Source organism: Canis lupus, chromosome 27 (genome assembly GCF_003254725.2).
Source record: "Canis lupus dingo isolate Sandy chromosome 27, ASM325472v2, whole genome shotgun sequence".
NCBI classification, from domain to species: Eukaryota; Metazoa; Chordata; class Mammalia; order Carnivora; family Canidae; genus Canis; species Canis lupus.
The window spans coordinates 23,535,599-23,563,040 of record NC_064269.1 but is presented as its reverse complement, the minus strand read 5'-3'; the positions used below and the strand labels follow the sequence as shown (position 1 = coordinate 23,563,040).

The window sequence follows — 27,442 nt, the reverse complement described above, 5'->3', positions numbered from 1 at the left end:
TAAAGATCAGACTTTTATCCATGAATGTAATTTTGCTTTTTAAATGCATTATGAACATAATCCATTTGAAATAGCTTCCAATTCTATGGAGGAGTAATGTGCTAAACATTAAAGTTAGTCTTATTATTTGCCTCTCAGGTATGATGCACACACAGATTTTAGTTAAGAGCTCCCTAAGAACAGGTAAATACGTTATCATGTTATCATATGCTTATATTTGAGAAACACAAGATAAGAAAACACATCAGCATGTGAAGTAATCATAATATTCACACATTTTTATATCTGTCAACCTGCTAAATACTGAACAGTACATAGTGCCACCTGACATTTAACCCTTAATTGTTCTTGCTAATCAGTCAGGTCCCTGCTAAGTCTTTAGGACAGTAGGAAAGTGTGATAGAAGTATAGTGAGTTCAGTACTTCAGGCGAACTGTATTCTAAACTAATATCTTAGCTAAATGAATTTGCGAAGTATTGAGATAGTAATTAAAATCTATAATCAGTTGTAGGCACCTTTCCTCTACAAAGTAGTAGTAAATAAAAATAAATAAAATGAGCAGAGGCAAATATTAGAACATTCTAAAAACGCAATATCAAACAGAGGTTTACAGTTATGATAAGGTGACAGATGTGAACAGATAACTTTCCTTTGATTCACACCTGGAGGTTACCTGCTAACTTGAATATACTTATCACTCATAAAGTTTCTAACTAAGCTAAATAAATCTGTACGGGTAATAAATATTTTACTACTATGGCCAAACTTTAGGTTATTCAAGTACCGCTAATGTCAGAGATATTCTTGCAGCCCGCTAATAGTAATTTTTCACGGTAATTTTACAAATTAGCTTTTCACAGCACCTGATTCATATTTCTCTCTTCAAAAAAAAACTTAAATTTTTCCTAATGTCAAAAAAACTATTTTTTAGTCAATATGACCACAAATAAATTTGATGGTAATAGAAAGTAAACAAGTTAGATTTTTATTGCAGAAGGTTTTACTCCCATACTGTTTCTTTCAACATGCAGAAAATAGACAGACTGCTGTCTGCACCCGTTTTGAGAGAAGCAGAGGTGATACTATAAGCTTAATTTGCTTCATCCCACTACCTTCAATCTTAACTTTCCTATTCTAGACATTTTCAGACTGTCTTCTTAAGCAATCATCTTAAACTTGCTTTTTAATTAAACCTCTAACATAAAACAATTAGAAAGTCTAACAAGTAGCATAGTCATAAAACTACCACACTATCACCAAATATGATAAATATAAATATAAAGGAAATAAATTGAACACAATATTATTGATAGTATCAAAAATTGCTTTTTTAATTAATCAGAAACAAACTAATATTGATATTTCAGGCAAATATTTAAATGTATTCATTCTAGGAATATGAAAAAAATGATGGTATTCTGAAAGGAAAAACCTTATGTCTGAATTTTTTTATTATCTATTACACTGTCTTAAAAATTTTAGGAGAGTTCAAAGTGTTCTTTCTCATGATGCTTTTACTAACATTTATACCAGGTTGCCAGTTATGTTTCCCCTAAATAGTATGATGTAAAGACTTTGCTTACAAATAATGTTTTAGAGAATACTTTGCCTATTCAGCTCCCACCTGAGAATTGTGTTTTTCATTAATCATAATCAGTTATGACAGGGATGCTTAAAAATAAAAATAAAACATTTCTACTTCTTTACTTTTTAGAATCACTGTTCAATTTGCTCTACCTCCTGAACATTTTTTAACAGACAATGAAACTGTTACTACTTCTCAATTATTTAACAAGTGCTTATTAGCTTGACAGTATTGACCATGTTCATTTCTAGGGCCGATAATACAGACATAACAAATTTAAATCCAAATTTTGATCATGATATTTAAGTTTTGAATATTCCTTAAAGTTTAAAATAGTCTACAGGTTGGAAAGAATAAAAGAGGATGAACAGGACTCCACCAATGAAGTTAGAAAAAAAGATGACATAAAACTTCCAAAATACGAGAACCCCAACCCACTTATTAAAGGAATGTTCCTTTAGAACAAACTTCTTTATTTCATAAAGAAACGTAGATGTCTTTTCAGATTTATGACTAAGTTTGAGTGAACAACTTATCTATAGCAGGTGAGCAAACAGAATAAAAATTAACACTCAGTGTAAATGACCTACTTATTCATGAAAGTTGCAATAGTTGAAAAGACAAAAAAAGCTGACTATATGTGATAATGCAGTTATAGCATACATACCTCTTTTTGAGAATATAAATATTCAATATTTAGTCTGCAACATATACTCTATGTGGGTGACTATAGATACAGTCACTCGTGCAAATTCAGTGTAAACAAATAGTAATGAATTACTGAGATTTTTTTGTCTGTATTACCAATTACAACCACAGGGGAAATTATTAAGAAATTTTATATAGCATGACATTTAAAAAATTATTTTAGCTACCAATATTTCCAAATATGCTATCTATACTAATAACTCTATTGATTATCACTTGCTTATTTAATTAGCCAGCAAGAAAAGCATGCCTTTGGGGTGACAAAAAAGAAAAAAAAAAGAAATTCTCACCAAAAGGAAACAAAAAATGTTAAGAGATTTGAACATCAGAATAGTAAAGGGAAAAGTTTAGTTTAAAAGAGATAATTGAAAAAATACAAATAAAGTTCACAGCAGGAAAGCTTGCCTATATAGAGAAATAGGTTACAGCCTGTTAATATGTAACTACCTTTTTATAAGAACAGTCTGTTAACTGGCTTACAAATCAGATTCAGAGTTTTATTTTCAGAAAGTATAGAGTTGAAGATAATCATGTGCTACTCTGTACATGCTAGAAAACTTACTCTGGTATATTAACAGATTGCAGCATTCAGAATTAGTATGTCCAATATAAATAACTTCAATATCTACGTATGAAATAGACTATATTTCCGAACAAAAGCTAACTATCTTAAAGAGTTAATATATAGAACTTTGAAAAAATTAATTCAAGACTGTTAAGAAAGCTCAGTCATTCAGTGGAATTATCTTGTGAAGATGCATCCTAATTAAAAGAGAGAGAGAGAGGAAGAAGAAGAGAAGAAATGAAAGAAAGAAGACAGTATTAAAGTATATATGTTGGCTATTTTACTTTCTTCCTTGATCTGATGTTGGCTTCTCTAATATGTGACCACATTCAAGCATTATTTTATTCTCAATACCCCTCTTCTCTTCCACTGCTTCACTTCTAGAATGTTTTAATCTTTGTCCTTTCTTTTTTCGTCTTTTCATATCAAATTCAGTCGTTTGAGCGATGAACAGCTTGACTTAGCATATTTTTAACCAGCTGGTCTAGCACCTAGCTTGCATTGCATAGTCAGATACAACAAATGTTTATACAGAAGGTAGCTTTCATGAAAATGAAAAAAAGCCTGGGTATCATGCATCCTGGCTTTTTTTAGCTTTTTTTTTTTAATTCACCATACAGAATACAAAGTTTGAATTCTTTTTAATGGCAAACAAAATTCTATTTATAGTTCCAAAAAATGAACTTATGCTGGGATAAGAACTCAAATTTAAAAACTGCAATGTGTACTTATAGGAACATGAAGAGGGCTAAAATTCTTTCAAAGCCCTGTTTTACTTGCAACAACATCAAATGGAAGGAGATTGCACATATTTCTTTAAATAGGAACTACTTAATTACAAATACACTTATTCCCATCATGGCAAAAGGGAAAAAATACAGTAAATCAAAATTAGTTTACGACAACTAGCACAAAAAGTAGCTACTAAAACTTAGAAAGGGATCATCCCCATTTCCCTTTTCTTGACATTTCGAGTAATATACTGATACGTTGCTATGATGTTAAATTTTCTTTTCCTTTTTTTTTTTTTTAAATCTACTCTCTTCTATCAACAAAAGGTCATGTGCTTTACTAAGCAGCCTCCAAAGTTTTACGGAAGGATCAAATAGGAACTTATAGCCTCCGTTTTTAACCATCACTGAAACCTTCTGTCACACCAGAAATTACAAGACAGAGATATTGAAAACGGTTAACACTCTGCACAAAAGCATTTAAAAAGGTGAACAGGGGAGAAAAATATCAATGAAGGAAGAAAGTAAGAGAGTGAATGAGAAAGAGAAAACCAGCGAGTGGAAGGGAGAGAGATGCTTAATGTTCATTTAATTTCCTGTGATAGGACACAACCTTAAAAACATTAGCAGAGATCTCGGAGACTTTGCCAATCAGTTCAATTTGGTCCGGGCAATCACAACAAAAATCAGCTAACAAGATTGCAGAAGCACTAGCTAAAAGCTTTTGTAACAAACACGTTTTAGGGAAGCATCTTCCAATTGATTCAGAGATGACTGTAAAATGAGAGTTGTACTTCAATATATTAGGGGGGAAAACTGTACTCACCTTTCAAACTCCTGAGGTAAATCAGGGTCAGTAAGCATGCTGGAAAAAGCACAATTTCCCTTTGTCACAGCAGCCACCTATGATCGTCTCCAACTGAACCTGTCAAGTGAGTCCAAACCTTCTAAACCAATTGATTTTCTCTCTTCTCTTCTCTTCTCTCTCTCTCCCTCACTCCCTCTCTCCCTCCCTCCCTCTCTCCCTCTCTCTCTCTCTCTCTCTCTCTCTCTCTCTCCCCCTCTCCCCCCCACCCTCCTCTCCCTCTCCTAGGACTCCTTGACCAGTCTCTTAAAGGGGTAGCGCACTTCCAGCAGCGGGGTCTGGCTGGCTCCCCCCTCCTCGAGCCGCACGCTCGGGCTGCAAGGCACTAGACAACCTCAGGGTGCCTGTCCTTTCCTTTTAATTCTCTCTTCTAGACATCACCGAATGTGAGAAGTCAACTCATTTAACACGTCTCCCATACTCTCTCTCCTCTAAATAATAAAAGTCACACGCACGCACACACACACGCTCACACACACACACACGAAACAGTATGATTTTTTTTTTTTAAATGCATTTGCTGCTGGTTGAAAAGAGAAATCTGTACACTAAGGGAACCACGAGTAAACTGCATTTATTAACTAATTAGGCAAACACATTAAATGTTGGTAATATCCTTTTTTACACAAAGAATTGTTATTCCTTCTCACCCCTTTCTAGGCTCTCTCCGTGCGCACACGGAAACACACACACACACACACACACTCACACACACACACACACAACAATCAGGCATTGTTCTGAGGGAAGAAAAGCAACTTTGACAGATTGAAATATAGCAGAGGCCCCTTCAAGGAAACCTGTAAACAACTTGTCACTCACTCTGCCGGTCTCACTGTTAGCTCGTGCTTTCCACAAAGTGGTGCGAACGTCCTGGCAACCCGACCAAAGTTTCCTCAGCTCCAAACTCCATAAAACACGATGTGCGATGTGGAGGGGAACAGGTATCCACATGCCAAAATAACACGCTCACGAGGGAACAAAAACCCAGACCCAACCAAAAAATGAAAACAAAACGGTGGTACTAGCACACTGTCCTGTTTGGGATTGCTGGGGAGGGCAAGGGTAGGAAGCGCTCCCCTGGCTGTGGATCTCTTTAATTTCCTCTGCCCAGGCAGCCACAGATAACAAGGTGGACAAACTATGGCTTTACAGATCCTAAGCTGGCTGGCAAGGCACAGCCTCCATAGCAGTTCCAATTATCTAGATAAAAATCTGGCAGGCGAGGAAGGTAATCAGGTAATGTACCTTTGACATGAAATGACAGAGGCACATACACACACAGAGAAAGACACTTACACAGACACGCATGCAGAGATGGTGGCTGCCCCGTGCACCGCAGCATCTGGTCAGGGAGTAAGCACACACTCACCAACACGAGATAGTGTGCATTCTTCACACACACACACACACACACACACACACACTCAGTCACTCACACTCGCTCTCCACTCCTACTGGGAGGGTTCATTCTGCACAAAAGGCTACATTACAGAGCCCGCCCCAATAAGGGAAAGAGAGAAAAAAAAGCCTTCCATTGTTGAGAGGGCAGGTCAGTTGATTAGATTTTCTGTGGAGAATTCCACGAGGAAATTCCCTTCAAAGCCGAAGTGATTAACTGGGGGCTATTCTGGAAATGGAGCAGACAATGGCTCAATAGTCTGCACAGCCAATGTCCAGGCTGGCACTGAACTCACTTTAAAAAAAAAAAAAATAAAAGCCAGACTCCCTGTTCTTTTCCACACATTCCCCCCCAACCCCCTCCACTCCTTCCAACTTCCCCTCCCAATTCCTTTTATTTTGCAGCTGGACAACATTAAGGGCCTTTAAAACCACAAGGGTTGACCCCATAGCAGTTTGATTAGGTCCCACTTTTTTTTTTTCTGGCGACAGGCAGACAGTAAGTTTACTTTTTTAGACATACACAATGAGACACCTTACACATATTCCAAACAGCAACACCAATTATTAACCTTCTTATATTAATAAATGTATTCTTCATTGAAAGCTTATACATTTTTGACAAAGTTGATAATAACTTAATAATGGGTTCCATCATTCACAGGGTATCCTAAAAATAAACGTATATATACAACAAAATCAACATGGAATAAGATTTAAGCATGTCACTATGGAGTTAAGACACTAACAAAACACAGAATTATGACCCACCCTGAAAAAGCTGTTAATAAGGGATGTGGCAAAAATGACTTGATGCTGACATGATTTTCTTTTTCAGCAGTTGGGGAAGGGGGAAGGATATTACTCACTACTCTTCCCTGTCTTTAGCCTCAAATAATTTTTTTTTTATTACAGCAACAACCTATTCCTACACAGAAAAAATAAGAAAGTTGTTGCATTTAATTTTAAATATCTATTTTTTCAGCGCTTACAGGGCCTACAATTTAATGCAGTCTAATTGATAAAGTACACAAGAAATAATTTTTTATATTGTTAACAGTGGTTATGGGAATTAGGGAATGGTAGCTGCGTGGCTGCACACACTTTAAAAAATAGTTTTTAAAAGATTTCCCAATTAGGGCATCTTGTTTCATCTGCTATCAATAGAGAAAAATGAAGAAGGAGGGAGGGTGAATTACAAGGGGCAATGGGAGCTGAAGTCAGGAAGAGGAGGAGGCAGCAAGGAGAGGATGCGGGGAGAGCGCAAGAAGGAGACATAGTGGCAGCATAAAGATAGAAACAAAGATAATGGCCATAAGGCAGGATGCTGAGATCCGTATGGTCCCAGCTGCTGTCTTGTACAGCTACTACCTCTGGTTGTTTCTCTGAAACTCTAATCCAGAAGGTCACCGGAGCAGGTAAGAAAGAGAGCCTGAGTTTTGGAGGCCAACTATACTATAAAGGAAAGATGCTCATATCGGAATCTTCCTTGTCTTTGGTTTTATTTTCACAGGCATCTGATACATGGATTTGCAAGTATACATATGTCGGATAAACACAATGAGCATATAGGAATATGTTAAATGGTTTGGAAGTTAGTTTACAATCTCAACATGTTTCTATAAACATTCCTATAGTCATTCAAAAACAAATTATTTCTTGTACAATCAACCCTGCTAAACAAACTGAAACAGACTAGGAACTAGACAGAAAATTTGCCAAATATAATAGTGATTATTCTAATAATGATACTTTGAATTAATGGAATTCCAAGCTCATAAGGAATTTTGTTCATATAGATTAGCTCATGGATCATAAGCAGCATAGAAAAGAGTGGGCTGATATATCCTTGTCTCCTAGTGTTTAAACTTGGGCAGAAGGAATTTAAAGTCATACAACCAATTAGTGGCCCATTCTTTACTTAAAGCCAGATCTTCTTTCACTTGTGACATCATAATACAGAATAAAATTACAATCCAGAATTTACAGCTGAATGAACATCCCACGATGGAACTTACTTTTAAGAGACCTGAAGGCTTTCAAATAATTGTTAATAAAATTAAATTTGATATAATCTCATTGGCACTAAGTTAGTGCTGTGCTTGAGGTTGAAAGGAATAAATACTTTTAAATGTATCTCTCTAGACCATAAAAGTTTTTTTCAGTTGAATTCTATTATTGCAAATTAGCATTTCTGCAAGATTTTAGAGTATCAGGAAAAAAATGGGCAGTTCCAAAACGTTCTTCTCAAATTGTGTTATTGGTAATCTTATTGAATGATTGAATTGATCCAATCAATCCAATGTTTAATAGTAAATTATTATAAATCTATTTTATATTAAATGTCATAATGCTTAAGTATGTGTTAATGACTAGCACATGAAATGTGTTAAATAAATCTATATACTTTATCAATTACTTGAAAAGTTTAAGATATTCAGTTTGTTATATATCTGATATTCTCTGTATCAGAACTAACACCCCAATGTAATTTCACCATATTATTACACATAGATCTCCAGAAGGCTTCATAATGTATGGAAATTGAGATACACCTTAGCATTCACTAAATATCTGTTAAATGCTTATCACTAAGTTAAATACCACAGGTTCTTTTTTTAAGTTCAATAATTATTTATTTAAGTAATCCCTCTACCCAACATGCGGCTCGAACTCATGACCTCAAGATCAAGAGTAGCATGCTCTTCTGACTGAGCCAGCCAGGTACCCCTAGCTGAGTACTATAGCTTTTAAAGAAGCCATGAAAAATTTGTGAAAAATCTAATTACACATATATATACATACACACATATATATATACACATAAAACATACACACACACATATAAGAGACTACAATTCAAATTGTTTTGTATTAAGCCCTCTAAAGTAAATATGGTAAGAAAAGTTAGAACCAAAATAAATTTAAAAATGAGCAAAAAACGATGATGATAACTGAACAATAATTAAATTGTTAAGAAATATAAAAATGTCTACAAACACAGATATACAAATATAAATACATCTTTGGAGAAGAACAGAGTACAAACCACAATAGAAACTCCACAAAACAATTTTTCATTTAATGAGTCTCTTTGACACTGCTGAAGTAGTATTATGGAAAATGGAATGAACCTGAAAAAGTGTGCTTTTGAGCTCATGTTGTTTCCATTGCAAATATAAAAAGGAGACTCACACAGGCTAAGGAAATATAAGATATGCTAGGGAACACTGCTGGAAAATTCTCAAAGAGAATATCAGGAACTTTTAAGATCATAAACAAGTTATTTCCAACTTAACCCTTTTCAGGCATTGTTTCAAGCAAGTATTCCTAATATTTTCCTTCTCATTTCAAAAGTTAAGTGTTTCACTCCTCTATTTTAAGATATAATTGTTAAACATCTTTTATTTTAGTAATTGGAATCGCAATATATTGTCGCAGGTACAAGTTACACTTTAATATTTTATAAATATTCTTATCATCAAGTTACAGCTTTCACATCTTAAGGAATTTGGAAGGTTATTTTTGAGAAGTACAATTTCTAATATTATGACCATAATAAATGTAAACCAAGTCAGTGTCAGACAATACCAACATAAATTAATTTAAACTGACACGAGGAATTAAGAAAATATACACCTACTTTCCTCAGTAATGTTAATTTACTTTGTCACTAAACCATTTAAAAAGAACACATCCTCTAAAAAGAAAACAAAACAAAAAGCAAACTTCCAACCAATGTACATCTTGGGTTATTCACCAAATGCTTGATGAGCTGACAATGACCTATCATGTGTAGCTTAAAGGAGACTTAGAGTGACTAGGATCTTGTAATTGGACCTCTTTGGAAAAACACCTTAGACATCCAATAGTTCGTCTTCTTAAGAATATCTAAAATTTAAATTTCCCATAATACATGTTTGCCAGGAAATTGGCACATAAGAGCTTATAAATTCAAGGTTTTTGTACCCTTCTACGTACTGTATTGACGATTGGTTAGTTAGAATATGAATTTTCCTCAGATCACATTTTTAACCAACTTGTATTCTTTTATATTTTAGAAACTCTAGTCTCACACTTCTCTCAAGGATGATGCCGTTCCCAGTAACAGTCCCCACTGTTTGATATCTTACAGTATATCTCCTTTAAAATAATTGAGGTAACTTAAAAATCACCAATTTTACCTTTTGAGAACTTTCTACTGTAACTGTGATTCACATAAAATTAATTATCTCATTTAATAGTTAAAAAAAATCTACATGGGATATAGTATATGCACTATCCCAACTACAAATGAAAGAACCATGGCTAACAAATAAAAATTAATTAACTTGTCTGAGGTCCCAAAACTAATAGGAGCAGAGATGGAGGACCCCGAACTTATGACATCTTTCCTCTAAAGTTCTAAAAAGGCACCGAATGCTGATTTATCTCAATATAGCCTCTTAGCAACTAAATATAAGTGCACAGGGAAGTGCTCATATGTTTTAATGCTAAATCAGTGTCCAAACAGAACAAAGTTAGGTTGAGTAATGATGGCCTTATCCTCACAAATAAACTTGATATAAAAGATGATTCTTCATACAATTAAAAACAGTTATATAGTAGTACTCTTATCCCATTCATGGTGATAAAACATATCAGAATTACCACTAATCACATAACTTGGCTCGTTTAAATAAAATAAATTATAAACATTCTCTTTCTTAGTATGATTATAATTTTTGGAATCCTGGGGAAAATACAGGGACCTATTTTGCTGGTCCCCATGTAACTACTTTGCAATGGAATTTCTGTCTTACAGAAAGAATCATTTCGGGTAAAGAGCATCTATTTTGAAGATAAGAACAACTGAACTTAAACTTTCATTTTTTTACTCATTACACAGTCATCTCTCCTTGTGATAAGTGGTGATGTCTAATGGTTGTCAGTTCATGAGGATGAGAAGGGCATGAACCAATCACTCTGGTGGTAAAAATCATGACTTCTATTGAGTAAAAATAATCCGTACAACCCATGAGAATAGAAGTCATTCACATGGGACCATGCCTTAAAAGAGTGCTCTTGACCATCAAACTTCTGTATTATAATCTCTCAATCTGGAAAGAAATTCAGGGAATTTCTGAATTTCTGGCCTGGCATTTTACCTAGAGGCAGACACAAAGTGAGAAGTAGCACCATAATACTGCTACAATGCAGCTTGGGTTCTTACATAATAGATTATTTCTGCAAAATATTTTATTTTATTTTTTTTAATTTTATTTATTTATTTACGATAGTCACAGAGAGAGAGAGAGAGGCAGAGACACAGGCAGAGGGAGAAGCAGGCTCCATGCACCGGGAGCCCGACGTGGGATTCGATCCCGGGTCTCCAGGATCGCGCCCTGAGCCAAAGGCAGGCGCCAAACCACTGCGCCACCCAGGGATCCCTGCAAAATATTTTAGTACACATCTTTCAGGGAAGTTTTTTCACTGTAGATTTATGCATTTCTTGATATTAACTAATCAGAGTAGAAATAAGAGTCAAAACTGAGTAAAGTATGAAACATTTGAACATTTAGCTTCATTTTAACTATACTTGTCTATCATCTATAGTCTTCCTTTGATTGCATACTAAATAAATGATAAATATATCTTATTCATAGTAAATGAAAATGTTAGCCATCAATGATGTTCAGTCTACTTCCATGTAGAGCAGCCCAGGGGAAAGGATTATGGCAAAACTGCAAGTTAGGAGCTTGTGTTTTAAGACAGCCTCTAGTGCCTCCTTACTAGTACATGGTCTTATCTAAGTCTTCAGCTTCTCAGGGAAAATGATTTTTAAGGCCCTTCTCAACTTTCAAATTCTAATTCTAAATCTCTCCTTTGAAAAATCAATTTATAAATTTCAAAATAAAATTTCTTACACTTCTGTTTTATCTCAATTATATCCCTTTTAAAAAGTTTTGCAACGACTTCTTCTAGTTTATTTTAATCCTTTAAAGTATGTCATAACTCTACATTCACACAACAATGTAAGATGATCAGGAAAATAAATCTTTTATTAATGAAAGCTAATTCTGCTAAATTTGATGAAGTTGAAATCACCAGGAGAACTTAACTGGTCACAGAAAATGACCATATTTTCAAAAGAACTAATTTTATGACAAAATTCATCTTTATGTGATTCTGAAAATTTGTTGAACTTGAATTTTCAAGTCACAGCTTTCATTTTACCTGCTAAGTACAATTAAATTTATTAGCCTTACCTAATTCAGTGAGAGAATGAAAAGCAGTTTCTTACTATATTGAACATGTCATATTTGTGTGATGATGGTGACTGGCATGTATAGAGAAATAAGTATAAAAGATTCTACCTTTATCCAGAATTTTTAAACATCAAATGAGAATCTCAAAAATAAACTAAAAACTTGAAAAGTTAGAAATCCTAACAGTTAAATTGTGTTCAAGAAAACCTAGTTTTTAAAATGAAATCTGTGGTCACTCTATAGAACCCTTGCCAAATAGACGCTTCTTTTATTCATGTTATTGTTAACAAAAATGACTTACTGCCATAATTCAGAAAATAATTCAGTCAGATTATGCACAAGATAAAAATGCAAGAAAACAGGTATTACCAAAAGAATGTATTCATTTGGTTACTCAATAAGTATGCACAGAATCTTTAATTCATATTTATACTGTAAACCATCTATATATATTTGAAGATTTTATTGTTTATATTTCACACTTCATAATGGGGGAAAAAAGATAAGTTGATATTTGTAAACTTCCCTGAAGCTGAAGAAATTTTTTTTAAAGATTTTACTTATTTATTCATGAAAGACACACAGAGAGAAAGGCAGAGATGTGGGCAGAGATGTAGGCAGAGGGAGAAGCAGGATCCAGGCAAGGAGCTTGAAGTGGGACTCCATCCTGAGACCACAGATCACTCCCTGAGCCAGAGGCAGGTGCTCAACCGCTGAACTACCCAGGCGTCCCGAATTATTTAGGTATCAAATGGCATATTAGTATTTTAAAACACCTATTAATTAACTCTAAACGATCACAGGTCTGTAATCAAAAATATTTATTTTAAAATCTTGCTTAAAAGCAGAGCATAGATTAAAAGACTAGATAAGCATTTGTAACATATGCCAGAATCTTATGAACATCTTGAAAAAAATGTATATATATTAATATATATTTATAAAATGTCACACATGTCCTTCCTGGTTTGGGGACCAAACTTCAGATTTATTCAGTTTTTATGAGCTGACCATCATTCTTAATATTAAAGAGCAAGTCAGCTTAAATAAACACTGTTCTATTATTGAGTATGTACCCTGGATTTTATTAGACTAGAAAAAGGAAACAAATTTATATATATATATATATATATATTGCTTTTAATGAGCATCTTTTCTGGCCAGAGCACTCTAATAAAAAGTGAGGACACCAGGACAATTTTTTACCCCCAAGGAATTATGACCTGGTATAACATATGGACATTCTTTCCTGTTCCAAAGATAGATATATACTTATCTCAAGTTTTTACCGACTAGAAATCTACAATTCTAACACAGATTAATTCATTTAATTTTAAAAACAAATCTAGAATGTCTTAGTTATTTATATTAGTTCCATGTAACAGAAAAGGTAAATGAAGTATAGGAACAAAAATTAACTAGCTTCTGGGACACATGAACAATGTGTAGCTCAGTTGTTAAGTTCTGTCTCTTGATTTTGGCTCAGGTCATGATCTCAAGGTTGTGAGATCAAGCCCCCTGTCTGGCTTCAGTCTGGGCATGAAGCCTGCTTAAGGTTCTTTCTGCCCCTCCCCCACCTCTAAATTAAAAAACAAAATAACTAGCTTCTGAATACACAGCTTGTCAGACATAAAACCACATTCACAACACAAGTCTTCTAGCTACAAACCTAGTACCTATTACACTATACAAAAAAGCTACTTCCAAAAGTTATATGCAATCCAAAATAAAATGATGAAAGTATTAATTAGTGGAACAAATAAAATTCTCTGGGGAGTTTAAGCAACAAGTGATCTTAAAATATGATGACCATTTTCTGAACTTCAAGAATTCAGAATTAGTTTGTTGGAGTTAATAAAATATAGATCAGAGAATCAGTTGAAAACCCCAGAAGCACTATGAGAATTTAAAATTACAGTGGGAGAAAAAAGGAACACGTAGAAATCAATAGCTTTCATACACATGATAACACCCAGCTATTAAGAGATAATAAAGAGGAAAAAAGACTCCATTAAAATTAGTAACACAAAAGATAAAATAGCTAAGAAAAAAGTCATTCACATATAAGACTTATTTGAAAAAAATCTTTAACACACACTGAAAGACATACCATGTTCCTGGATAGGCAGTGGCATCAATATTACAGAAAATATAATTTATTTCTAAATTTATGTATGAACTTAGTGAGTCCAAGTTAAAATATCAGCATATATTCAAAGCACTAAACTCTTTCAAAAGCTGGTATGAAAACAAACACACAAACAAAACAAAGAGGACTAATTAGAGAAAGTCTTAGAAAGAATATGGGCTCAGATTATCAGAAATTAAAATATAATCTAGAGGTTTAATAATTTTTAAATAGATGTATATTGAATGGATTCAAAAACCAAAGGAATAAAAAGGAAAGTACTGAAAAAAGTTCACAAACACAAAGGAGGGGATTTAGCATATTCTATTTAGTAAATGATACAGGCAGCATTCAACAAATGCTCTATGATTGACTCATGACCAATGCAAACAGGAGCATAAATTACAAATGGATAAAGATTCAAATGTAAAGAATAAAAGAAAAAAAAACATAAATCTACCAGAAGGGAACATGAGCAATCTCCAATACAATTTTAAAGTAGGAAATATTACTAAAATGGATCAAAATTCAGAAGCCATAAAATAAAAAAAATTCAACCATATAAACACAAAAACTTCTGAATGATAAAATGCACCAAAGAAAACCAAAAGACATGAGACAAATTGGGGAAAAAAAATGTATGCAACCCATATTAAAGGAAAGAGGGCAGCCCGGGTGGCTAAATGGTTTAGCGCCGCTTTTGGCCCAGGGCATGATCCTGGAGTTCCAGGATCAAGTCCCACGTCTGGCTCCCTGCATGGAGCCTGCTTCTTCCTCTGCCTGTGTCTCTACCTCTCTCTCTCTCTCTCTCTCTCTCTCTCTCTCTCTCTCTGTGTTTCTCATGAACAAATAAACAAATAAAATCTTTTTAAAAAATGAATAAATAAATAAAGGAAAGAGCTAGTTTCCATAATGTGTGAAAAGGTCTTTTAAATCAGTAATAAAAAAGATCAATACTTAATAGTAAAACAGGCAAATGATGTAACTTGCTCAAAGAAAAGAAAACAGAAATGGTTCTTAAACAAAGATGTTCAGCATCCTTTAATACAAATATAATTTACAGCGACAATATGATAACCATTATTTTTAAACCTATCAGTATGGCAAATAATTAAAACTTTGTTGAATATTTCATGCTAATTGTATTATCCATTCATAAGCAATTTGTTCCCTCTCTTGCTATCCTCCGGGGTGAGTCTCATTCCTACCTCACTGACTTTGTCTTAGATATGTTAACTTGCGTTGGTCAAAGGAATATGGTGCTTTCTGTATGAAAGATTCATTTGGCTCTGCCACTTCATCTTTGTCTGCCTTCCACCATGAAAATAGCATGTCCCAGACTGAGGCTAGTCACATCAGCTGACATCTTACAATGAGAAGAGACATGGAGCCAAATGTACTCCAGCCCAGTCCAATCAAGCCAACATGCAGCTGACTCACAGCTAACCCAGAGTCCTCATGTAACACATATAAGAAAAAAAATAATTGTAATCCATGGACAGAGTGGGATTATTTGTTATAGCAAAAGCTTACGACCACTTGCAGTCTGTTTATTACTTATGGAAACAAGCTTTCTTGTATATTACCAGTAGAAATGTATATCAATATAAAACTTATGGGTGGCAATTTGGAAATATCTACCAAAATTACAAAGCAAATTCCACTTCTGGGAATTTACTAGAAATACACATTGACATGCACAGAATGTTATGTATTCAAAGCTAGACATTGTAGAACAGCCTGTAATAGAAGACTGGTAACAACCCAAAGGTCTATTGATTAGAGATATAACAACACAATGGTATACCATACAACTATTAAAAAAAAGACTGTAACTATGCACTGATACAAAAAAGAACTTCAATAAATTGACATATATTAAGTGAAAAAGGAAAATTCATAACTAACTGAGCACAGTATGCTGCAAAAATGTGTGACCATAAGACATCAAGTTTCTTTTTGCTTGTATGTGCATATGAAAACAATGGAAGGACACATAAGAAGATGAAACAAAAATAATTATAATGGTGGGGCACAGAGAAGTGGGAACTGAACAGATGGAACAAAGGTGAGTTAAAACTTTTTGCTCAAAAATTAAAAAATAAATAAAACCTTTCACTATATGATTTTCTAGCTTTGTATATTTTTCATTTTGAATGTGAATCCACTTCTTTTTCAAAAAACTTAAATGTACATAAATCAAATTATTTAAACACATCTAATTGATTTATACTTTTACAATTATTCACAATAATTGATTACATCATTTACACATCTAATTAAACTAAAAACTCTTCAAAGGTTGTCTATAACTATACATATTTCTCAGATTTAGAAAGACAGACCCTACACAAACATATTGTCAGAGGTCTGTAATAGTATATAAAATATTTGTTATTAAAAAGCATTTTACCTGCTAGAAAGACCAAAATTTTCATTTTTAATTATAATCCTCAAGTTAAAGATATTTTCATAGAGTACAATTTCAGTTTCTGGAATAAATATATCTTTAAAATTCAAAGATCCCAGTGTATCTATTCTTTCAAAGAAGCTATATATAACTCAAGTTTGAGAGATGATAGCCTTTAATAAGTCAAAAGTCCTTAATACACCATATTTGGCTCTGTCATGGTCTCCTTATCCAACCTTATCTCTCCCTACACAGCATGAACTTCATTCTCCAACTACATTGGACTGATATAGCTGTGGCAAAGAGCCTGCTGTTTCTTCTCTTCAATGCTTTTGTGTGAAATGTGCATTACTCCTGAAATATCTTCCACAATTCCTTACTCCAATTTATTAGGCTACTTCCTACTCATCCTTTAAGATTTGTTGAAGCATCAGACCTTAGTGGAATCCTATCTCGATCCCTAACTTGTTATTCTTCTTGGGACTTCCACAATACTCAGTAGAACATAAGCTCTCACCATTTCACTCTAAGCTCTATAAAGATAGATACTCTGTCATGTGTATCCTGCAGATCATTTCAACATACTGTAGTATTCATTGCATTCTCTATCTGAAGAAAAACTCAGGAGACTCCAAGACCCTAAATTTGTATGTACTGGTATCACTAGGCATTGCACAATCTATTTTCCAAGTTCAGGACATGCTTCCTCCTCCTCATCTTTACATCTGGGTTTAAATATTACTTCCTTCTTCTGCATGTGGATGTCCAATTTTCCCAACACCATTTATTGAAGAGACTGTCTTTCTTCCAATGGATAGTCTTTCCTCCTTTATCGAATATTAGTTGCCCATAAAGTTCAGGGTCCACTTCTGGATTCTCTATTCTGTTGCACTGATCTATGTGTCTGTTTTTGGGCCAGTACCACCCCGATGTTTATAGCAGCAATGGCCACGATAGCCAAACTGTGGAAGGAGCCTCGGTGTCCAACGAAAGATGAATGGATAAAGAAGATGTGGTTTATGTATACAATGGAATATTACTCAGCTATTAGAAATGACAAATACCCACCATTTGCTTCAACATGGATGGAACTGGAGGGTATTATGCTGAGTGAAGTAAGCCAGTCGGAGAAGGACAAACATTATATGTTCTCATTCATTTGGGGAATATAAATAATAGTGAAAGGGAATATAAGGGAAGGGGGAAGAAATGTGTGGGAAATATCAGAAAGGGAGACAGAACGTAAAGACTGCTAACTCTGGGAAACGAACTAGGGGTGTTGGAAGGGGAGGAGGGCGGGGGGTGGGAGTGAATGGGTGACGGGCACTGGGGGTTATTCTGTATGTTAGTAAATTGAACACCAATTAAAAAAATAAATAAATAAATAAATATTACTTCCTCAAAAAAGGCTTCCCTACACCAGGATTGAAGTATAAGGAAACAACATGTGGTGGGGTGTCAAAGTTCATGGGGTGGTATTAACAGAAGTTTGGAAGTTGGAATTTATTTTTAGGAAAAATGATGCTACCTTGAATTTGACAGAGAGATTTCCAACTTAGAGGTGGAAATATTACACTGAAGTGAAAATATAGAAAAGTAGACTTTATTCCATAAGGCTGTTTTCTAAGGTGAGCAAAACACTTAATTAGAAAGGATAAAGTTTTAAGAAAGGACAAGCAACATAAGGGTGATTTTTTTTTCTTTCTTCTTCTTTTTTTTTACAAAAAAGACACCTGTTTAAAAAGCCACTGATTTTGGCAATTAGGCAGTCATTGATGAGAGATACTCTTAAAATACCTGAAGAACCGAGTTTATCTCTGGTAAAACGAAACCATAAACTCTATAGCCTTTCTCCACCTCTCTGCAAACACACACACACACACACACACACACACACACAAACTTACAAACACATAACACACGCATGCATGCATGCATGCACGTACACACACAAGTATTTTATTCCCTTCCACAAATGAAACTCTACAAACAACATAGGGTCTCCATAGTAAGAATTGCTTCAGAAAGAAAAAAACTATGTTCTTCTCTAGGATTTTGATGGAATCTTGTCTCACATTTAGATCTTTCATCCATTTTGAGTTTATCTTTGTGTATGGTGCAAGAGAGTGGTCTAGTTTCATTCTTCTGCATGTGGATGTCCAATTTTCCCAGCACCATTTATTGAAGAGACTGTCTTTCTTCCAATGGATAGTCTTTCCTCCTTTATCGAGTATTAGTTGACCATAAAGTTCAGGGTCCACTTCTGGGTTCTCTATTCTGTTCCATTGATCTATGTGTCTGTTTTTGTGCCAGTACCACACTGTCTTGATGACCACAGCTTTGTAGTACAACCTGAAATCTGGCATTGTGATGCCCCCAGATATGGTTTTCTTTTTTAAAATTCCCCTGGCTATTCGGGGTCTTTTCTGATTCCACACAAATCTTAAAATTATTTGTTCTAACTCTCTGAAGAAAGTCCATGCTATTTTGATAGGGATTGCATTAAACGTGTATATTGCCCTGGGTAACATTGACATTTTCACAATATTAATTCTGCCAATCCATGAGCATGGAATATTTTTCCATCTCTTTGTGTCTTCCTCAATTTCTTTCAGAAGTGTTCTATAGTTTTGAGGGTATAGATCCTTTACATCTTTGGTTAGGTTTATTCCTAGGTATCTTATGCTTTTGGGTGCAATTGTAAATGGGATTGACTCCTTAATTTCTCTTTCTTCAGTCTCATTGTTAGTGTATAGAAATGCCACTGATTTCTGGGCATTGATTTTGTATCCTGCCACGCTACCGAATTGCTGTATGAGTTCTAGCACCCTTTTTGAACTCGGCCACAGTAACTTCTTGCAAGATACATCCACGAAGGCAAAAGAAACAAAAGCAAAAATGAACTATTGGGACTTCATCAAGATAAGAAGCTTTTGCACAGCAAAGGATACAGTCAAGAAAACTCAAAGAAAACCTACAGAATGGGAGAAGATATTTGCAAATGACATATCAGATAAAGGGCTAGTTTCCAAGATCTATAAAGAACTTATTAAACTCAACACCAAAGAAACCAACAATCCAATCATGAAATGGGCAAAAGACATGAACAGAAATCTCACAGAGGAAGACATAGACATGGTCAACATGCATATGAGAAAATGATCTGCATCACTTGCCATCAAGGAAATACAAATCAAAACCACAATGAGATACCACCTCACGTCAGTGAGAATGGGGCAAATTAACAAGGCAGGAAACAACAAATGTTGGAGAGGATGCGGAGAAAAGGGAACCCTCTTACACTGTTGGTGGGAATGTGAACTGGTGCAGCCACTCTGGAAAACTGTGTGGAGGTTCCTCAAAGAGTTAAAAATAGACCTGCCCTACGACCCAGCAATTGCACTGTTGGGGATTTACCCCAAAGAAACAGATGCAATGAAATACTGGGACACCTGCACCCCGATGTTTATAGCAGCAATGGCCACAATAGCCAAACTGTGGAAGGAGCCTCGGTGTCCATCGAAAGATGAGTGGATAAAGAAGATGTGGTTTATGTATACAATGGAATATTACTCAGCTATTAGAAATGACAAATACCCACCATTTGCTTCAACGTGGATGGAACTGGAGGGTATTATGCTGAGTGAAGTAAGTCAGTCGGAGAAGGACAAACATTATATGTTCTCATTCATGTGGGGAATATAAATAACAGTGAAAGAGAATATAAGGGAAGGGAGAAGAAATGTGTGGGAAATCAGAAAGGGAGACAGAATGTAAAGACTGCTAACTCTGGGAAACGAACTAGGGGTGGTAAAAGGGGAGGAGGGCGGGGGGTGGGAGTGAATGGGTGACGGGCACTGGGGGTTATTCTGTATGTTGGTAAATTGAACACCAATAAAAAATAAATTTAAAAAAAAAGAAAAAGAAAAAAACTATCACTGACTACTGACAACTATCACACATACTCTAGGAAATATAAACCAATGAGGAAAAAAAAATGTTGAGATTTAAAAGTGTCTACACACACACACACACACACACACACACACGTCTAAAGTTTTTGAGAAAAATTTTAAAAATAATGGACTAGTCACTGCTCTCATAACATAATGGACTTCTTTATTAATTTCATAATGGCAATAATCCCTGTCAAATATAACTGCCATTCCAGTTTTCCATGTGTCCAGATGCTATTTTGGCAATTAGGCAGTCACTGCCATTTTTATTGCATTTAAAGTGATCAAGTATGCAATTGCCCACTGTTGTCCTTTTCTTCCAGTACAAAGATTTGAATCTTATTTTTGATCTAAAAATATTCCATTTATATCTCTTTGTTGATAGATTTTCCTGTAGCTTTATTTCAAGGTCCTGTAGAAATCATTAGTGACATTATGCCAAGGGCTGAACCTCATAAGCAACCTGAACAGTTTGATTCACTGAAAAACCAACCCACAATTCACTAAAAGAAAATGTAATAATGATCTTGTCCAATTAAAACTGTTAAATTAAATGGAGAGAATCTAATGATTTTCCCTTATCATTCTGATATTCTGGAAGCATGGCAGGGGAATAATAAATATCAACACATGTTAAAGATGCCTACTCTGTTTTAGTTTAAGGAAAGCAAGCAAATTTTTTAAAAGGAAAATGCACTATTACATAAAGGGCATACTACTGGAAGCATCCAGGTACAAAAAGGGGCAAATATCCTCCTCTTAACTAAAACATACTTAAATAATTTCTTAAGAAAGATAAATAGAAAGCTATCCTATTAACATGTTGAAGAAGAACAAGAGAAAATAAGAATGCTGCCTGAGAATAAGACTAGTTATGGCAAATGCAAATAGACAAAAGTTCTATTCTATTAGTTCAAAATTAATAAATTTATCTCATTTCTCTCTTTCTGTAATTCCTGTAAAATACATATGACCATGACTTTCTGTTACATATGTGCAGTTCTGTCTGCATGCTAACAGTTTAAGAAATTATAAAAGCAGATGCAGAATTCAAGGAATTGTTTTTGATCTCTGAATCTGACATATCTATATAAGAGCAAAATTCAGTATGAAGGGGAAAAAGACTGGTTAATTTAATGACCTCACCTTAGAGAGCTTTCAGAGATATGCTCAACAGGATTACAACAACTGACTATATCTTGAGTTTGTCGTGCATGCATGCATGCACGAATGAAGTACAAAACATTGGGAGTAACTGTTCAGTGGACTGTTTTTGCATTTGAAATGTAGACTATTTAAATAAGCATTCTGCAAACAAAACCAGTTGATGATAAGCTAGTTATAACTAGTTAATAAAAATCTAAAGCAGTAATCCTCAAGCTTTTAGCCTTAAAATACTTTTTCAAAACCAAAAACAAAACAAAACTTAGGGGTAGCAGATAAATTAAAGAATGGTGGTGAATTTGTGAGAGTACTGGAGTAGAGTTGGAGTGGAAGAGCATTGCAGTAAACCTCTGTCTTCAAAGCATAATTAGAAAAGCCTCATGCCAAAAGAATTCTAAGTGTCTGCAGAAACAAATTAAGACATATCATGGGAGGTAAATATTAGAGTTATTAGAGTATTAAAAGAATATAAAATAGATACTTATATTTTATAACCTATACCATAAAATGCCTTATTTAATCACAAGTTTGCCTTTTCCTCTATATTATTTTTTCACTATCCCAATTTACCACATGATTGTAATTGTCATATTTCACACAATTCCACACAAACACTTGTCTGGACACAGAAAAGACACACCTAAGTTACTAAGTATTTTATGCTTCCCCAAAAGATAGTTATCCTGTTAGCATAGGGGTTCCAGTATAGGAAGTCCAGAAGAATATACATGTTCACATATCCTCATAGGCCAACCTTAAAAAGGAAGCCAACATGCTAACCTGATAGACTCCTGAAGAAGATTGTTAATTGTTTGGATGTGTTAAGTCCAGCATAACAGGGGTGCTTCCCTAAATTTATATTCCCTAAATACGTGTGTATATGCACATATATGTTATATAATCTACATGTGGTTTTTAAATTATTTTTTAATTTGAATTCAAATACATATGTGTTATATATCAAGTAACCCAGTACGATCATTTAACTCAGTGTTTTTCTAATACTTCAAGCACTTCAAATAGAGAAAAGAAAGGTTTTTTCGATTAATTATCTAAAATATAACTATGTTCATATAAATATACACATAGGGGCATCTATATGTCTATAAAATTAAGACTGTATTTATGTTTCTGCCAACTTTGGCCCACCTTGAGAAATGAAATCTTTGACAGCAACCCATAACATCAGAAAGCTGTCAGGCTGAGCTTGCAAAAAATTAGACTGATGAAGCACCCACCAGGGTCACAGACCTCAGCAAGACCAAACCCCAGCACCAGAGCAAAGGTAGCTAAGTGGCAGGTTCCTGGGCAGCCCCAGGACTGGCAGGCCATGCAGGGAATGTGCCTAGCATGCACATTCACGTCCATGGTGTGCTTTGCGCACAGTAGCATTGCCTCATTTGTGGCCCTGTTGGCCAACTACCCTTCCCATGAAGCCGGTGCAACTTACCACATCCAGTATCCAGATCGGGTAGATAGCATGCACGGTGGCCTGAACACCAAGAGCGGCCAGTATCAAATCAGTCTCAGGTGGCCTGCACTGTTATGTGCGAGGCAAAGGCCCACCTGCTTATCAACTTGTCCTTTGGTTTTATTGACCACTAACACTTCAACACCAGCCGTTAGATCATGTTGGGCCCCTGTCAGATCCTGCCTCGAAAACACCAGCAACCACAGCCACCATCAGGCATGAAGACCAGAGGTAAAGCACCCTGGCACTAGACAATTTCATGGGCACACTGTGAACTGACCCCCCGCATAGAGGATAATGGTTCCCTTGAGATACTTTCAGTGTAACAACCACAACCCCTGGGAAGATGTGCAGAAGTAAGCGACATGCCTGTGTAGCACCTTGAGACACATTGTCAGACCACAGTGATGCTCAGCCTTGTTTAAGTTTTGAGTTGTCCATTACTTGATGCAGATTATTTCATTATTTATTCAAGATTTCAAAGAAGCAGCAGAAATATCCTTCTGCATATTTAGTTTTCTGAGTAGAGGTATAGTTGGGGAAGAAGGGATAGGAATCCAACACTTTTTTTCCTTTCCTTCTCCCCACATTTCTTCTCCATTTCAGAGGAAACATATATATGTGTATATATGTGTATATATATGTGTATATATATATATATGTGTATATATATTTTTTCCTCTGAAAAAAAAATATATATACGCACACACACATATATATTATATATGCATGCAAGTGAATGCATTAAGAAATTTGCTTGAGTAAATGACCTATACTGGGCTGTTTTTTCTCTTTTCCCCTCTGCGTAAAGGAGAGGAACAAGTTCATTTCTACTTAGGCAGAAACTTAAAGGCAGGGAATTCTGTGCACCAATTTTCATAAACACCTAGGTAATAAGTTTTATCTTTCAATGTTTATTGTATATATTGAAAATAAACACATTAAGTTAAAATTAAGTTAATTTACCCAAAATAGTTTATTTGAGCAGAAGTGAAACTACAGAAATGGCAATGAATAAAAATATATTGAACTGCCCAGTAAAGTTAATTAAATCTTATTAATCTAATTAACAAATAGGCCTGTTTCTCGACATTGACATTTAATGTACATGATAGGATGAATTTTATGCAATATGAATACTGAGCACATATGTATTTATAATTCATATGCATTGACTGAACTATATACCAACATTGCAGAAGCAATATAGCGCAGAATCATAAACATTATGTGAAGTCAGAGAACCTAGGTTCAAGTCATAATTCTGCCTCGATGCCTCTGATCCTCAGTTGTTTCATTTGTAAAGTGGGGATGATACCAATATACCTATCTTTCAAAAGTGATATAAATATTTAATATTACAATATCCATAAAAATGCTTTGAAAACTATGACATGGAATGTGTTAGTAATTATTATAGCCAGTAAGTTATTGTTTATAAACTTAGAGAAGTAACTCCAGTGCATATAATAAATCACACAAATTCCTATGTAAAATGACCCCTTTCAATAATACCACTCTTCATACCAGTGATTATATTTTCCTCTTGAGTGAATGATACTGAAAAGAGCAATAAGATGCTTTCCGGCAGCTGCATATTTAACCCATAGTCAATTATTTTTAGATTGTTTATGTTGCATACAATGCATATTGTAAGAAAGGAAACAAAAACATTAAGACTCTGAAATGAGCTTGTAAATGTTAAGATTATTTAAGCATTTCATTTATTATACGATTTATATGATGTATAGCATAAGCATACACACACAGAAAGGAAATGAATTTGAAAAGTCAACACTAGGTGGGTCCATAGTAATGAACTGAACATTTTATATTGAAATGTGAGAAATGTCTCTGTTTAAAATAGATGCATTGCAGCTCAAAAAAAGCCAATTGAAATGGAGCAAAATCAAAAGCTCAGTTGGTATTTTTAAAAGGCATATAAAATACTTATAAATAGGAAATATTAAAAAGTAACTATGCAAAATATTCTAAATTATTTTTAATTTGGTGACTTAGTATCTGCCAAAACAGTTTCTTTTCTTTTCTTTTTAAGATTTTATTTATTTATTCATGAGCGACACAGAGAGAGAGAGGCAGAGACATAGGCAGAGAAAGAGAAGCAGGCTCCATGCAGGGAGCCCGATGTGGGACTCGATCCTGGGACCCCAGGATCATGCCCTAGGCCAAAGGCAGGTGCTAACTGCTGAGCCACCCAGGAGTCCCAACAGTTTCTTTTCATAAAATTATACAGACAATATGCAACATAGAAAAGGAATAGGAGGATAGTATATAGTATATAAGTTATCTAGAATAATAGTTCCCTAGAGAAATATCTTTCTTTTTAAAAACTACGTATTTTTTAAAATATCCTAATAATTTCATGATAATTTTAAGCCAATGGATGTGAGAAAAACTCTGCATTTTATTTCTGCAATAAAACAATGTAGGATAGTAACATATATGAAAAAATATTTTGGTATAAGAGAATGAAAAACTAGAAAGACTCTTTAAAATATTTACCTATTTATTTTACATATATGAGGGAGGGCAGAGGGAGAGAGAGAATCCTCAAGCAGACTCCCCATTGAGCACAAAGCCCAACACAGAGCTCCATCCCAATTGAATTCAAGAGTCAGCTGCTTAACTGACTGAAAAACCCAGGTACCTCAAGAAATTGGAAAGACTTTTTAACCAAGTTTTAGTAATAAGAAATTAAAATGATTATTAAGCATAAACAGAACTTAATTCTTCCTGTCTTTATCCTTTTATTGTCCTAAATTTGATGTTCCTAGCTGAAAAACTTTTGAAGAATATGAAGTTTAGTTTTGTGACTGAGAAGATCCCTATAATTTCAAGGATATGGTAAAATATAGATCAAGGATAAATAAATGTAGCCTTACATTTATTAAGAATTTACTCATGGCAAAAAACACTCTTCAACCAGCACTTTGAGGTAGATATTCTTGTTAGTACCAACCTGATTAGAGTACAAAATCAGAGACACTAAGTAATTTGTCAATGATCAAACAGTGGAAGGCAGAACATAGATTCTACATGACTCCCTAGTACTGGTTTTTTCAGCCAAACTTCCTCAAAACAGTGTCTCTGCTTATTGTTACCATTTAAGCATCTTATATTCACTTCCCAATAAAATATAGTATGGCTTTCATGAACAAAGAGGGCTACCAAAACTACTAAGATTAACAATGACCTCCATATTACCAAATCTGGTAGAAATTTCCATTTTTCTATAACTTGCCCTTGGCCAACCCTTCCTTTAAACAGTTTCTTCTATTTATTTCCATTACAGCAGGCTCCTATTTTTCATCACAATTCTCTGTCTGCACCTTTTTGGACTTTGAGTGTTCCTTCTATGCTCAACCTTTGAATGTTGGAGCTGCTTGGTGTGAGCATCAATTCTCAATATTCTCTATTTCATGGACAATTTCATTTAAGCTTTTTTATTTTAAAAATATGTATATGTCAAGACCCCAAAATAATATTTCTATCTCAGACCCCTCTTCTAATTTTATATCTCCACTTGGATGCCTTATTCATATCTCAAACTCAACATGTCTCCTAAATAAACTCATCCCCTCACTAATATCCACTCCAATTTTTCTGTCATGATAAATGGAGCCAACATCCATCCAACTGTTTGGGCCAAGACTAGGATTCAATTATTCTTGACACTTTTGTCTCCCTTGGGCCCCAAATCTACTTTGTCTTCAAGTGTGTCTAGCTCTATTTCTTAAAAATATGTCTTGAATCATTTGATTGTCTCTAGTGCCAATGTCACCAAAACAATCCAAAGCATTGTCATCTGCTAAAATACTATAATTTTCTCTTAGTCTGCCTCTACTTACTCCTTCTCTTCAATCCATATTTTTCCACAAATGCCCAGATTGGTGTTCTTCAGAAAAAAATCTTATCATGTTATCTCCTATGCATCAAATTCTTCAGTCTTCACATTTCATTTAGAATCAAGTCCATAACTTTTACTATAATCCATGCAAGGCCACTTTTTAAAATTAATTAAATATTTTTAAAAGATTTTATATATTAATGACAGAAATTTTTAAAATAATTAAGTATTTTTTAAATATTTTATTTATTTATTCATAACAGAGAAAGAGAGAGGCAGAAACACGGGCAGAGGGAGAAGCAGGCTCCACGCAAAGAGCCTGATGTAGGCTGAAGGCAGAT

The 27,442-nt window shown here is 34.6% G+C and overlaps 1 protein-coding gene across 19 annotated transcripts in view; it reads right to left on the bottom strand.

Annotated features, from left to right (window-relative positions):
- Window positions 1–27,442, bottom strand: part of SOX5 (SRY-box transcription factor 5) — a 1,002,640-nt gene that overhangs the window by 396,939 nt on the left and 578,259 nt on the right. For 2 of the 19 annotated variants that reach the window (XM_025455368.3, XM_035707455.2), the window contains exon 1: window positions 4,417–4,609. The exons of 16 other annotated variants lie outside the window; for them this stretch is intronic. In XM_025455368.3, the coding sequence (XP_025311153.1) occupies window positions 4,417–4,454 (38 nt within the window). In that variant the 5' untranslated portion in view covers window positions 4,455–4,609. Of the gene's footprint in view, window positions 1–4,416; window positions 4,610–5,754; window positions 5,782–27,442 lie in introns of those variants that run through there. One more of the 19 variants, XM_025455379.3, reaches the window with a different exon arrangement.